At 36.8% G+C, this 16,083-nt stretch overlaps 2 protein-coding genes across 2 annotated transcripts; both read right to left on the minus strand.

Moving 5' to 3' along the window:
* Positions 1–3,714: 3,714 nt before the first annotated feature.
* On the minus strand, positions 3,715–6,856 carry LOC130433289 (annexin A11-like). The gene is made up of 2 exons (XM_056763079.1): positions 6,189–6,856; positions 3,715–4,590 (listed from the first exon to the last, which is right to left on the minus strand). The coding sequence occupies exons 1-2, from the start codon at positions 6,561–6,563 to the stop codon at positions 4,423–4,425; spliced, it is 543 nt and encodes a 180-aa protein (XP_056619057.1). The 5' UTR covers positions 6,564–6,856; the 3' UTR covers positions 3,715–4,422.
* Positions 6,857–7,259: 403 nt separating this feature from the next.
* Positions 7,260–10,259, minus strand: LOC130433290 (synapse differentiation-inducing gene protein 1-like). Its single transcript, XM_056763080.1, has 2 exons — positions 9,708–10,259; positions 7,260–7,867 (listed from the first exon to the last, which is right to left on the minus strand). The coding sequence occupies exons 1-2, from the start codon at positions 10,038–10,040 to the stop codon at positions 7,715–7,717; spliced, it is 486 nt and encodes a 161-aa protein (XP_056619058.1). The 5' UTR covers positions 10,041–10,259; the 3' UTR covers positions 7,260–7,714.
* Between the last annotated feature and the right edge of the window lie 5,824 nt (positions 10,260–16,083).

Consider the following 16,083-nt stretch of genomic DNA (forward strand, 5'->3'; position numbering starts at 1 on the left):
ATAGTCCTGATGGACTCTATTTCTTGCTTGTGTTCTGTGAAAATGTCTCTTCTTCTCTCTGGTTCAAGCTTTGTGTGTCATGGACCTTTGCCACATGCTTAAGTTACCTTTGGTTACAAACAAATGGGAGGAGATCTGTAACTTGTAGAGGATGAGTAATAATTAAGCATTGCTGTCCATTAACATTCTACCGAAAGCCCCATTACAGGTATTATGAAAAACAGAGAGGCAGTTACACCCATATTGATATTTCACTGAGACAAAAAAATGTAGGTGGTCTTTCTATATCAGTCTATTCAAATGATACTTAATGCATGTTAGGTTGAGACGTTTTTTATTTTTTTTGCATGGTTGTATTGGAACAATGAAAAACAAGACAAAATAGCAACTGATACTTAAAAAACAAACAGATAAATACCGTATGTACTTTTTGTTGGGCCACACCTTTGTTAATGGTAGACAATTATTTATCCCCCTTAACCAAAACCAGTTAGTGGCCAACAATTAAAATGTATTGCTTCCTCATCTGTATGTACCTCTGAAGAAATTATTCTAGCAAATGAAAATTTAATAATAAATTATAAATATCCTTGTGCTGACATTTTTGTAGGAGCTGCACAATTTTTTCCACCTCCTACAATTCATTTGTTTTTATATATTTGATTCATGATTGTGCATTATTTAAATTAAATCATTGTATTTTATTCATTTGATCACTTAATGCCGGTGGAGGATATGCAGCATTGGAGGGTCCTGGCTGATCCAGGTATTATGGTTGAAAGGCTGTGTGATGCCTGACTTCTCTGATTTACTGGGATCCATTTTCCTAGTGGACTGGGAAATGGGTGGGTGGTCTATCTCAATCTATTCAAATTATATTAAAGACACTTTGAGCTGTCATATAGCAAAGGTGGACAGGCAGGTAACCTTGAAACAGGAATGACTGGACTTCATGTATTAGAAGTAAGGGCATGTTTAACTGAAAACATTAATTCATGAGTATGACCTCTGCAATGCGCTTGCAATAATCTCAGTATCCTATTCAATAAGCTTTAAAGGTCCTGTGTGTAATATTAAGCAGCCTTAAGCAGGATCCATTGACAGAAATGCAATTTAATACATCTTCTGAGGTGTGTAAAGACCTTACATAATGAAGCCCAAGCTTCAGCAAAATCGCATCAAGACTTTAGTTACACCAAGCACTTAACATTTAAAAGCATTCAAAAGCAGAATATCAAATGTGTTGATAACATTTTATAAAAAGCCATGTTTTAAATTGTATATTAAACCCTTATATGTACATCCTCGTTTCCTTTCCACGCATCTCATCTCTCCACTTTAGAAAGACGTAAAAAGTCATAATGACAACAATGATGATGTATTCCACATTAAAGGGATAGTTCACTCAAAATTGAAAATTCTGTTATGAATTACTCATTCACAAGTTGTTCTGTTAAACACAAAGAAAGATATTTAGCAGAATGTTGGCAACTGAGATTTCTAGAGCACACATGACTATCATTAAAAGGGTTTGTTTTCCTAAATTCTTCAAAAAATCTCCTTATGTGTTCAAAAGAACATAACAGTCTTAGAAAAAATCTTTCTACTATGGTAGTCAGTGATCTCCCAGAAATCTCAATTGCTAACTTTCTTCCAAATATCTTTCAAGATCAACCAAACAAGGAAATTCAGTTTGGAACAAATTTTACGGTGAGTAATTCATGTCAGAATTTACATTTTAGGGTGAACCACAGTTACACACATCATCCTTGGGTGAAGCGGAAACAAAACTGGTTTTACCTACGTTTATGATAAGTCATTTTACATTAAATGCTTCCTTATCTGTAAATTTCCCTGAATTAATTAATCTACAAATATTGTTTATGAGGAAAAACGTGTGCCCATATTTTTGTAGGAACTATTTGGCAGTAGAGATCTATTTCATACATATTTGAAACTGAAACCATGATAAACATGTGTGATTATTTCATGTTTTATGATGTTGTTAATTAAAATAACGACAAGATTATTGACACCTCAGTACTTTGTGATCAAACAAAAGACAACTAGATCTCAAGACAGAATAGAGATCCAGCTGATGGTGTTGGGAATGGAAAGGACAGTTTATATAAGGCACCAGAAGCCTTATCTCTAGAGATTGGGAAGCACTGCAACTATATCTTACATTTTAGTTGCCCGTCTAAGATATATGATCTTTATCACTCTGCTATTGCTGATGTTTTGGACGATATGCTCCAATTAGGACTAGGTCTGTTCCCATGTCCCGTTCTGCTCCATGGTCCAACAATGAGCTACGTGCTATGAAAGCCAAAGGCTTTATAGTAACATTCAAGCACTACAAAACTGCCTTGAATACAGCTCACTCTTCCTACTTTTCCAAAATTATTAATACATCAAACAAAAAGCCTAAATCACTTTTTAGTGTGGTGAACATCCTCCTATACGTAATGTCTCTTTCCAAGAATCTGACGACTTAAATTGTTCGTTTTTATGCTAGTTCCAGGGTATGATGGATGCTTTATGGGACATTTGGTGCAGAATTGACAACTCCTACTTGTGAGCAGGCTCGTCCCATTCAACTGCTTGATAGCTTTTCCTTGACAAACCCCACCTTGATCCTACTCACCTTGATTCTTCTTGCTGTGTTGACCCTACACCTGCATTCCTTTTGAAACACAGCACCTCTGCTATTTCAGGTTCTATTTCATGATCTTTGGGGATGATGTTGTCGTGCTGGCCCCATCAGACCATGACCTTCAGGCTGCACTTGGACGGTTTGCAGCCGAGTGGCTGGGATGATAATCAGCACCTCCCACTCCAAGGCCATGGTTCTCAGTCGGAAAAGGGTGGATTGTTCACTTCAGGTTGGTGGAGAGTTCCTGCCTCAAGTGGAGGTGTTCAAGTATCTTGGGGTTGTGTTCACGAGTGGGGGAAGGATGGAACGGGAGATTGACAGACGGATCAGTGAAGCATCTGCAGTAATGCGGTCGCTGTACCGGTACGTTGTGGTGAAGAAGGAGCTGAGCCGCAAGGCGAAGCTCTCAATTTACCGGTCAATCTACGTACCTACTCTCACCTATGGTCATGAGCTGTGGGTTAAGATCCAAGATAGAGGCGGCCGAAATGAGCTTTCTCCGCAGGGTGGCTGGGTGATCCCTTAGAGATAGGGTGAGAATCTCGGTCACTCGGGAGGAGCTCAGAGTAGATCCGCTGCTCCTCCACATCGAGAGGGGCCAGCTGAGGTGGCTCGGGCATCTTTTCCGGATGCCCCCTGGACGCCTTCCCGGGAAGGTGTTCCGGGCATGTCCCAACGGGAGAAGACCCCGGGGAAGACCTAGGACACGCTGGAGGGACTATGTCTACCGGCTGGCCTGGGAACGCCTCGGTGTCCCCCCGGAAGAGCTGGAGGAAGTGTCTCGGGAGAGGGAAGTCTGGGCATCCCTGCTTAGACTGCTGCCCCCGCGACCCGTCCCCGGATGTAGCGGAAGAAAATGGATGGATGGATGGATATTTCATATCATGTGAACATGTCTCTTACTTCTTCCACTGTTCCAGTTTCCCTCAAAACTGCTGCTATCACTCCTATTCCTAAAAATACAACTCTGGACCCAGCTATCATTATTCCTCCTTCTCTTTTCAATGTCTGTCAGAAAACTGAGTGCGGCGTAGATCAAATATAGAGTGAAAAATATATGCTGAAATATTTTTTTTATTGTGTGGGAAACAAGAGATCGGATGAGATATCCGACTACAGAAGCCACTTGGTTTTAACAAAATGTCATGATCTTTTTGTAAACACCGTCGTGTCACTGAACAACATATACATCACAATAGTGGTTTATGGATATTTTGTATACATCACATATTGTGTCTTTAACTTTAAATGCTGTTAAATGTAAAATTAATTGTTCTCTACAATCTTTATGCAATGATTGCGACAAACTTACAAGCAGATAGAAAAACACTTTAAATTTAGCATGAAATTGACACAGAATTTTCAATTAAATTGTCTAGGATAGTGTAACAGACCATTAAATATGCCATGAGGTTATATCTTACAAGAATGTACTGAGATCTGTAAATGCATGTATTTAGGTTACTTACAAGTCATTTAAAATGTATTATTTAATTAAAACAATAAATGTCTCATTTCATAAAACATTTCCAATGAAGCGCACATTCTGTTAAAACACAATAAACATTTAAAGCATTTGTTTTTATGAAGTAATTAATAAAATGCTGGACATAACACATGGATTCATTGCTCGGTGGCCCTTCATACGGCTCCGCCCATAAAGCCTTAAAATCTGCATCAAAATATGAGCAATATCAAGCAAAATGTGATAACAAAACTCATTAAAACATTAATATGTCGTATAATTAGACCCTCACTATCTCCCTCTATGGAGATGTCTGCTTTTTGAAGTGGATGGTAATGACAATGATGTAGATGATGTACAACACAAAAAAGGTAAGGCCGATACCGAGAGCGGTGTGGTTAAGGATGCGTGCCATCCTTGAGTTTTTCTCTGCTATTCCTTGTTGTCCGGACACATTTGCATTTCGAGTCTGTGAAAGCAAGTAAACACAATGTTAACCGCTGCTGTTTTTAAGCACGTTCCTATCACATGAAACCACTCGAATGCTGATTAAAACTGACCTCTGTTTACATAACTATGGGTCTGAAATCGAGTTGGGTTTCTCACAAATCCAAATAAAGCTTTTGAAATTGTCTGTTTTAGTGAACTGCTGAGGGTAATTGCGAAATGATCAACATCCAGTAATATAACACGGCTTTGACTGAACAGCTGCTTTCTATTGCTGACGTAACTTTTAATGGAGGTTCTGGGAAACTATGGGTGTTGAATTACACAACTTCCTACAACAGACTGTTAGCAATTATGGCTCCACATTCCTTTTCTGAAACTTTCGAGTGATTTTGTCCACGATTTGAAACATTTATTTGCAAAAACAGACTCTATTTTTTATTTAAAAATCATGATTTTTTATTGTAAATTCCAAGTAATATCAATCCAATATCAGTTGGGTTGTTTTGATTAAGCAATAATAACACCAAATATATACAGCTAATTAATGCAAAAAAATATGATTTTTGAGATTTTCTTTCAAACGTCACGAACGTTCAAAAATTCCTGTATTTATTGTGTTTTATTGTATTAGTCAGCTGTATTTTTGGAGTAATTTTACTCAATCAAAACCACCCAACTGCAATTTGATTGATACTACTTGGAATGCACAACAAACAGTTGCTAATGAACTCTTTATGTGGAATTCATTTGTCAATAAGCCGTTTAAAAAAAAGTCACAATAATAGGTTTCAAGGCAATTCACTACAAATTGTTAAGCTAATTATAATAAACAATAATTAGATTGTTTCTGAGAACAGAATGGATCTCAGAATATGATATCTCATCCTTTCGTTGTAAAAACGATATCCTTTCGTTGTAAAAAGCCATACAATTTAATTTTGTATGCTTCCTCATATGCACGTTCCTCTGGAAAAGGAACTTCATATATCAATATTGTTTGTGCATGTTTTGTTCTTCTTCTGGAACAATTCCTGTACACATGTGCAAATGTATTTATTTGACCATCTGAGTTCATGTTTTAGAATTGACTTCCCCTGTACTCATAAGTAACTAAATGGCGCTAAGAATGAAACAATAAATACATTTAAGTGAAGTGAAAGTGGTTACCCATACACGAAATGTGACCTCAGCTTTAACCAACTAGAGTAGTGAACACACGCACAGCAAGTCATGAACACACGTACACCCGGAGCAGGGGCAGCTAGCAAGTAGGGGTAAGATGCCTTGCTCAAGTCCCTGGGATTCGAACATGCAAACTTCAGAGTGAGACTCTCTAACCATTAGGCCACGCCTGCCCTTTTTACCATTTACCTACTGTTCTGACATTTTCTCCACATGCCTTACTTAAATCTGATCTCTGGTTCATATCACTGATGCTCATTGTCCTGTAAAAGTTTGTTTACATTTCCATAATCCGTCATACACCACACCCATGCAATTCCATATCAACAACCATCGACTTAAACTTAATTATGATTATGATTTTAAAAAGGTTACAAATGTAAGATTTTCTTATTTCTAAGACTAAATAAAAACAATTGAATTACTAATACTTACAAAGATGGAGTAAATCAGAGCAGCAACTCCTATAGGGAAGCAGCAGCACAGCAGGGTAAAGATAGAGTAACCCAAGTAATCCGGCAGTGGCTTGGCAAGTGGAGTTGGGTTTATATAAACCGTCGGCTGTATAGTGATCGGCGGCTGTCCCGGATAAGGCCCTTGTCCATACTGAGCCTGAGGAATCGGTTGGCCACCAGGAGCTCCGTATTGCATGGCCGGATAGCCAGAAGGGATGGGATAGCTCCCCGGAGGAGGATATCCAGCGTTAGGGTATCCTTGTTGATACGGTGGCGGAGCAGGCTGTGTAATGTCTGACTTCTCTGATGTATTCCAGTTGGCCGGAGGCTCATTTGGATACTTACTAGGATCCATTTTTCTTCTGAGCTCTTTTCCTTGCTTGTGATCGGAAAACAATGGCTCACTGGTTCAGGCTTATTCTGTCACGGACCCACTCCACATATGGTGATGTCTATTTAGATGGAGGGAAATGGGAGGGGCACTGCAGCTCTTAGGAGAGGAGTACGATTTCAGCATTTCCATCCAGAAACATAATACAGTATAATGTAAGCATCATTGGGCGTAATAAAAAGAAAAAGTTGAAACATGTTGTTCCATAAATTAATGTACAGTATTTGATCTTTTAAATCACTCGAATTATATAACAGTAACCCAATGGTGTACAATAGTGGTGTACAAATTGCTTCCATAGGCAGATTTAAAAGTCTGTCAGCAAATAATCCGCTGCCAGCGAGCACGGCTCTCAGACCTACATGGTCACAGAGAGACAGTTTATCCCAACAACAAAATAACTCATCTGGTAAAGGAAAGCTGTGTTCAAAATTGTACAATGCATGCCATGCTTAAAATAAACAATGAGCATTCCAAGTCAAAGAGTCTTTATCAGTATCTCGATGACCTCTAGAACTGGGCTTGCGTATAAAGACAGAGAGTTCTAGCAGTCTAAATAAATCTCATAGGAATTCTGACCAAGCTTGATTTATGAATTGTGAAACATACAAAAATATTTCATATTCTGTGAAAATAAAATAAACAGACGCCCAGGCCATAAACCTAACCATCACTGGAGTGAAAGCAGATTTATTAAAACATACAAGTCCATGGAGAAACTAAAACACTTCTTTTTCAAAGTTTGCAAGTTTATTTAAAACATAAATCAAATGGCATGAACTAAAACAATACCTTGAAACTTTCAGTGATTTGAAGCACAATTATTGGTGTTAAAAGTGAACAATAATGGCAGTTTTACATTTAAAGTGAATAATAATGCCAGTCAGATGGGGTGGAGAATGCCCCCAGAAAATTAAATAAACATGCAAAAAAGAGCCAATCCTCTTTGCTTGCTTTTTTGAATGTAAAGCTTGGAAAGTGTCATAATTATGATTCTAACAGATTAAAAGGCAAAAAAACCAATTCACAAAATCACATATAAAAGCCTTTGTGCACAATGATAATCTTATTGCAGTCCAATCTTGATCTCAAAATTAGACTATTAAGGAAATGTATTAATGAGCGTTGACAGTGAAAACAAAGACACAGATGATATAAACGATCAGGCAGGTGAGGCCGATACCAAGAGCGATACTGTTGAGCATGCGAGCCGTTCTGGACATGCTTTCTGCTAGTTGTCTGTTTCCGGATATGACGGCTTCCCGAGTCTGGAAAAGTGAATGGGAAATAACATTTTGTTAACAACATCTGTTTTTAAAATATTTTGAAACAAGCATGTTTTTAAAATGTTGACATTTGTGGCAGTACGTAGGTACACTGTGACCACTGCAACATAAAACAATTGTCATCATTTATTCACCCTCATGTTGTTAAAAACCTGTATGTGCTCTTTCTTTTGTGGAACCCAAAAGAAGATATTTTGAGAAATGTCTCAGTGGTTTTGTCTCCAAACTTTGGAAGTAAATGAGTGCTGATGTTTGTTTAAATTACCAACGTTCTTCAAAATATATTTTGTGTTCTCAAGAATAAAGAATGTTATTCAAGTTAAGAATGACATGAGGGGGAGTAATTAATAACATTTTCATTTGGGGGTGAAATATCCCTTTAAGATTACTAATGCTTCAAAACACTTCCGGACTTGGACATTACGATAAACATTACAGGCATGTTTCCTTATAAGGACTATGCTTTTTTTGGCCATACGCCACATGACAAGGTCATAGATTACAAGATAGTTTGCACAATGTTAAACTTCAACTTCCTGCTGCGGTTTCATTCTCTTCTTAACCTTGACATAATTTTCTGTACTTTATAAACAAAATACAACACAATACAACAAAACCGCACGGGTTCATTTAGCTTAGTTGCCAAGCCAACGAATAACCAACTTCATAGGTTCAATTCCCAGGAAGGCATACAGACTGACAAATAGACAAATGTCAATATACTTCATTCATCTACAGAGCTGCATGGAAGCATCAATAACAAAAAGTCGCATCATTTACAGAAACAGAAGTTGTTTATTCTAAGTAAGAATACAATTTTGTTTACATTTGTTCCTCATTTACTAACCACTTCGTATAAAAACACGCACACTTCGCAATTCTTTCATCTACAGAGCTGCATGAAAGCAATTCTTTCTCAATAACAGAAAGTCGCATCATTTACAGAAACATAAGTTGTTTATTCTAAATATGAATACAATTTTGTTTACATTTCTTCCTCATTTACTAACCACTTCGGATAAAAACACACACTTCAAGCTTGATTGTGGAAAATAAGTTTTGCTCAGTTTTAAAGATTATTGTAGTCTGCTCATGGAAATCAGAACATATGATAGGCAGTGACTCTTTTTAATATCAGACTATAATATCAGAGAATATCACATTTGTTTTTGTTTATATAAACGATTACTGAATGTATGAAGTTTAGCGTTCAAGTACATTCTAGCCTTAAGCGAATAATGTAAATACTGAAACTTTCAGAAAGTGTTTGAAGTTTTTAAAACACTACAGAAGTTTATAAAGTAACGTACTGAAGTTGTGGTTCTGTAGTGTCCCTACACCTCAATTCATTGTGGCATTAATGCAAAACGTTGTGTGTTCGATTCGCAGAAAACATATAATGATCACACAAACATATTTTGGATAAAATTGTCCGCCACATGCACGTAAATGTAAACTACTAGCTGTAAATCTACTGAATATGTCCTCATATGAATGTTCAGCTGTGTGTCGTGTTTTGAATGGAAATCCCAATCTTACGTTCACTTTTTTGCGTTTCGTCATTTCACATATTTGAAAAATAAAAAACGAGCTAAAAAATGCTCTTCATTTCCATTTTTTAATGTAGCAACTCAACAACAAATCATATGACTTTGCAGACCTCCCTCTACCTTAGTCAGATCATTAGTTTATTGTAACATGACTATCGTGATCATCAATAAACAAATGTAAGTCAAATGTTTCATTTATTCAAATTAATGTATCTCATTTGTATAACAAAATAAAAACATTTTGAAAAGGCAACAGATTGACATCTACTTACGTAGATGGAGTAAACAAGTGCAGCAAGGCCCAGAGGTAAACAGCAGCACAGCAAGGTAAAGACAGAGTAAACCAAGTAATCCGGCGGTGGATTGGTCAGTGGGACGGTGGTCAAGTAAACCACCGGTTGGACAGTGACTGCGGAATTTCCTGGATATGCCCCTTGGTTGTATGGGCCCGCTGGAGCTCCATATTGCTGACCCTGAAAACCAGAAGTGCTAGGGTAGCTGCCTGCCGGAGGGTATCCAGCATTAGGATGCTGAAAGTGCTCCTGGTATGGTGGTGGATCAGACTGTAACAACTTTGAAGTCTCAGACTTGTCCCTGTCCGCCATCGTGTTATTCTGAATTTTTTAAATGTCAGTCAAGACTTAGCTTGTTGATGTCTTGGGCTCTGCAGGATGACGTGCCTTTGCGGTTTTTGTGTACTCTACAAAAGAGGAAGCAAATTTCCTCTGTGACGTACTTCGGCCTCCTGCAGTCACATGAGGAACGGTATGAAGCAAACAAGAGGAGAGGAGGAGGAAAAAGAATTAATCATTTTCAACATTTGTTTCTAACATTTAATCATTCTCTTGGAGTGCATATTCCACCATGTGGACTTAATATTTAACCTGACTTATGTGTCATCAATTACCTACATTGATGTTTTAGCTCTCCTCCAATCACACCGTATTTACAAAGCTTAGGGGTCAAAGGCCGGGTGAAACAGAGCACTTACGTAAAATGTGACTAAACTATATTTTCAAGGAACACAAAAAAAGTCAAATATGCTATATTAGTTCATAAAATACAAACCAAACTTTGCAGTATATGCGTATTTACTGTTTAATTTGAATGAATACTCTACCCAAAAAAGTAGGAATAAAAATTACTATGGTTAAGTCACTGGGAACTGCTCCTTTTAATTTATCGTATTAGTTCAATATAATATAATTATTAGTCCAAAATGTCATTCAATTTTCACCTGTATTCTGACCTTGTCTCTTTGTCTTCTGTGAAACAAAAGCAGGATTGTGCAATCTGAGCATTCAACATTCAGTTTATCAAAAATCAAAAGTGGAGGGCTATTTGCGCTACCAAGCTTCAAAAAGACAAATCGCAATACAAGTCGTCCACACAGTTTTTGTTGCATCTTCAGAGAACTTTGGGGTAGCCTTGATAATATTCCCCCTCTCTGGTATAGATCCATATTTCATTACATTTGACGTCAGACAGAAATTAGTAATTGTGAATTCGACTGAAGCTCCAGAGAGCAAGAAGAAGATCCACTTGTGTCTCTCTGTGTTCCCCAACATCAAGTCTGTGAAAATACGAGCAATAACACAAATGCCAACATCTACTGTTCCCTCGTTCAGAGGTGTCACGTGGTTCTAAAAAAAGTGACCAAGAAATACCCGTGTAACAGAGTGTTGTTACAAAAAGGCAAACAGGTGTGTTTAAAGCAACACAGATCTAGAATTTGGTCTCCATTAATAAAAATAACTTTGAGGTTATATTTCATTTGTTTAAACAAATACTTCAAGAGACATTTCAAGATGATTCACAATTGATTGTGCCCGTGAAGCCATTCCATTGAAAGTAAGTCCCTACATGCATTGTTTTATAAGACTTTATTGCTGTGTCATAACCCCCTCCTTCTTCCCGAATGGCACCATTTGCCCTTCTAAAGATCACAGGGGGGCTGAGATAGGCCGAGATGTTTGTTTATTGCGGGTCCAGTACGGTGGAGGTTAAAGGTGGTCCTGGTTGGTCAATTTGAGGGTATCATGTTAAGTTATGTCACATGGTCAAGGAAAAGATAAAAAGGAAATGTAAGATAAGTTCTGGGCTTTTCTTTTCTCCTCACTGAAAGCTCCTTTCAGGGAGCTCTGGCTGACTCTTCTTCTTATTCTTCAATACTTTCTCTCATTTTCTGTCCTTTCTCTCAGGTAATATCACATACATTTGTAAACTGTTAGTTGTTGCAATTACAATTTTATGCAATTACTTTGTAACTATTTTACATTTATCGTCGATTTAAGTCTATTAAATACTTCCATTAACAAATCTTTAGACTAGTATTGGTTTTATGTTAATCTTTAAAAGCTCCATATGGCATTAATATATAGTCATGTTATAGCAAACCTTTCCCACATATATAGCTATAATCACTGCGCGTATTTTATTGGTATAAGTGGCAGAAGGGTGGTGGTTGATAAGAAATATGCAGTTTTATACCATCTTGCTGTAAACATTTCTTTAGTCATTTAGGCATCCCTATAGCCTGAACCACTGAAGCGGTGGTAAACTAAAGTAAAATGACAGCATCCACAAATTTACTATGGTCTTGTCACAATTACCATAGTATAATTATTATTAAATTTTAAACATTTCCATTGTTTAAGTATTTGAATTACATTTACACTTAGGCATTTAGCAGACACATTTCTCCACCAACGATAAGGAAAACTATAGATGGCTTCATCGGAGACACGCGCCTGCATCCAATGCGCCTGCATTGTTGATCGGTCTGGGTCGTGGCTAGTCATATAACTATTTATATTTTATTTTATTTATTTAAATTAATCTTAATTAATATTAATATTTTATTTTATAATGATAAATAATTTGTTGAACCGGTTCTTCTACAGGTAACCAAAATAATCTACAGGGACTTAGAGTGTGTGCACCAGATGTAACGTTTGGGCCACAAAAGTGTGCATGTGCACCAACGTTTGTTATGTTGTTGCTTTGAAAGCGAACAGCAATTTATACAGGAAGGCAATAATAAGTGCTATACAAAAAGTAAGAAAAGGGAATTTTTATGCAAGCAGTAATAACTAGAACTTGGAGGAAGAGATGGTAGTCAAGCACAAATGGCAATCAATCTGCAAAAAACATGTATACACTGAATTTCTACTATAATAAAACTCTAAAAATGATTTAAGGGACAAGGGGACCATCCGACTTCTTTACCAAACACACTGGCCAAGCAATCAGATATGATGGTTAACAGGAAATCTGGATGTGGTTTGTGCTCTGTTATTAGTTTAGACTAATATAATTTCCTTCTCATCAAATGGCACAGATGATGTTATCTCTTTGCACTCATCTTCAAAACCAAATGTCTTGAGAGGCTAGTTTTACATTGTACTATACATGATTATGCTTAAAAGAAAAGAAAACAAACCAAACCCTGGTCCATCTCAGACCCACCCGCAACAGAGCAGCATCCATCTCACATTTGTAATGACAATTGATATTTGGTATTTTACTAATAATTTAGTAAGAAACACGTCATCCCCTGAATAATGACCCATCTTTGTGCAAATCACAGTCAGAATGTGTAACTGTTGAATAAGTTCTTTCATTATAAAAGGACACACTTCCAGTAATACAATAAATGGAAATGTGCATGTAGCGACAGGCACTAGATCCCATGCTCTGGGACATAATAATAATTGGACATAATAGCTCCAACTGCCAAATTCAGTCTTGTATTGGAAAGGCCACAGCGATGGATGCCAGAAGCATGAGATTTGTTCCAGACGCTCTGTCTCAAAGACTTGTTTACAACTGCCAGTATTCTCCGCTGTAAAGAGCTACAGCTGTAAACCCTGATGTATATTATATTTAATAATACTTTCTGATCTATTATTACACTCTAATTTTTAATTAGACATCTGTATTTCTACTTTCACTACAAAAGTTTTGTTATTTTATCCTATTTTTTCTTTTTACAGTTTTTCCATGGGCCTGAATTTACTGTATATGCTATTATACTATATATAAATTATATATGAATAGACACGCATATACATATCCGCTTTACTATATACACTTCTACACTATACTCTGTATTAACACACACGGCTACAATGTTATGTATTTATGGAGTAGTAACTATATTTTATTAAACGAGATCTCACAAAATGTCTAAAGGAATCAAAACAGTGGCGGGAATTTTTTTCCATTGCACACACAAATAAATGTCTAATTATTTAGGCCAAGGATGAGCTTTTTAGGGTAAAAAAACGTATATGTGTTCTGAAACATGATTTAGATTAATCTCTCCTCTACTGTCATCTTCCCTTTTTTATACATTATAGGAAGGGACAGTGTTTACCTGAAGTTAAAAAGATGTTTAGCTTTAGGCAAGCCAAACTTTAAACTACAATACATCAACACTGACCTCTTTTCCTGTGGCATCTGTGGATTTCACCCCAAAGGAATTAAGTTACATTTGAAGTTCATGTGATACATATCAACAAGAAGACAGCTGCTGTGCAGAACATCTAAAGAGCTTCAAGAGTGCACATTAAAACATCTTAGGCATGCTTCCAGCAAAAGGTCATGCAGTTTTATTACTTTAATTTGTAGGATGCATTCATTTGTATTGCTTAGGCATGAGAGAAGACTTCTCATGAGAATCTATTGATAATAAAAAATGGACATGAGAATGCACAACTTCATAAAACACCTACAATTTTGTTTTATTTTTCAAAATGCACAGGAAAGGCATCCATGACTTCATCCACTATTAAACACAACTAAAATAAAATAGAACCACATGTCTACATTGCATTGAAATGTTTATTTCGGTTTCAATTGTTTTCAGATCTGTGAATTGTGTATGCCTTCAAGAAAGGTATTTGTTTATTCTATTGCACATAAGAATTATAGCCATTAATTGAACAAGTTAACGTGCATGAGACCCAAAAGTGTTATTTTCTCTCCCATGTACTGTTCCAATATTTTCTTCTCTATAAAAGTCGATTATAGAAAATGATCGAGTAACTATGGTAATCAAAAAGTGAGGAAGTGTATGAAACAAGATATAGACGTATACATGAGATAACATGCCAATATTTCCTGCGAAATGCAAGGCAATACATATATTAATGCATTTGTAAAAAGTAACAAATCAACAATAATTCACCAAGCCATCATCTCTTCACAATTCTGCCGTCTGGTCGGCGCAACAAAACAACCAGACACAAAACAGCTTCTTCCCTCAGGCCATCCACCTCTTAAACAGTTGACTATTTTTTTTACCCACCGTGCAATTAATAACCCTGTGCAATAATAATTAAGTGCAACATTAATTATATCCCCCAGATAATACACTACCTATTTTTATACAACTTTTTCTGTAAATTATATTTCATTCATTCTGCTGTATATAGCACACACCTTGTACAATATTCTATTCTTATTTTTTACTTGTAAATATTAACATACACACATATTTTGACTCTCTATATATGTTGATCTTATGTTTATTGTATTGAATTTCTTAATTTTGTATACCAATAGGCCCTTATTTGAATCATCTGTGTTCTGTATTCTTTTGTGTTATAGTCTCTATGTACTAGTGTTGCTGTTTCTGTGTACTGGATGCCACCAAAACAAATTCCAAATCAAATCTGTCTGCTCGGCAGAGGGCGCCATTGGGTAACTTTTCCGGACCGCCTGCACAGGGAGGACCGTATCAAATGAAAGTCATTTTAAAGTTTTATAATGTTATTGCTAAATTAAATGTTTTTGAAAGAGTACACCGGTTTGTCTCATGCTCAGAAATTCAGATATAAAACATTAATAACCAATGTTCTCCACAGCTGGCGATATGTTTACTGCTTTCATTCAAACATCATCCTTGAGATTTGCATATTGAAACAGTGTTATCACTTCCTGTTTAAATCATGCGCTAAATCTTCTGAAGGCGGAAGATGTTGCGTGTTGTTCGACTTGTTCTACCAGGCGATCCATATCATACACTACGCATGCGCCGAGCACTGTAAGCAGCCCCGCCCACGACGAATTACTCGTTGTCAAAGGACAGCAGCGTTGGTATTTTTACATTTTTATTTATCTGTGTTTATAATGCTATCGACCAAAGTAACAACCAATCTTTCCACCTTTCAAAAAAAAAACAACCGATGAAATCGGTAAAAACAATGGTAAGCGTTCGAGACATCACGGATTTAGGATATTTCCGGGTTTTATGTATATCGCTGTTTTGTCAAACTTGTTTCCCTGGTAACGGAGAAGTTCTCATTGCTTGTGGGAGAGTTGGGTTGAAGTGTAAAAAGGGTGGCCCAAATCTTATCTTACATTTCCTTTTTATTTATTTTTCCTATGTTACTAAACTTAACATAATACTTTCATATTGACCAATCAGGGCCACCTTTAACCCCCCCATTGTACTGGACCCATCAACAAACATCTCGGGCAATAGTGGTTGATCACTCTCTCAGCACCCCGTGAAGGGCAAATGGTGCCTTTTGGGAAGAAAGAGGAGGTTGTGCCATAGCATAAAATCCTGTAATTTTTCCAACCCTACAAAAGTAACGCTTTTGGTTATGGCTCAATAACTCAAACAATATTTGATCAATC

The sequence above is a fragment of the Triplophysa dalaica genome, chromosome 12 (assembly GCF_015846415.1).
Source record: "Triplophysa dalaica isolate WHDGS20190420 chromosome 12, ASM1584641v1, whole genome shotgun sequence".
NCBI lineage: Eukaryota > Metazoa > Chordata > Actinopteri > Cypriniformes > Nemacheilidae > Triplophysa > Triplophysa dalaica.

What these genes read in the sequence shown, in the direction of transcription:
- LOC130433289 (XM_056763079.1), bottom strand. Translation starts at nt 6,563, where the DNA reads ATGGATCCTAGTAAGTATCCAAATGAGCCTCCGGCCAACTGGAATACA. An exon ending in CTCTGATTTACTCCATCTTT is followed by an intron (nt 4,591 to 6,188) that starts GTAAGTATTAGT and finishes TTGCTTTCACAG; the next exon opens with ACTCGAAATGCAAATGTGTC.
- LOC130433290 (XM_056763080.1), bottom strand. Translation starts at nt 10,040, where the DNA reads ATGGCGGACAGGGACAAGTCTGAGACTTCAAAGTTGTTACAGTCTGAT. An exon ending in CACTTGTTTACTCCATCTAC is followed by an intron (nt 7,868 to 9,707) that starts GTAAGTAGATGT and finishes TCACTTTTCCAG; the next exon opens with ACTCGGGAAGCCGTCATATC.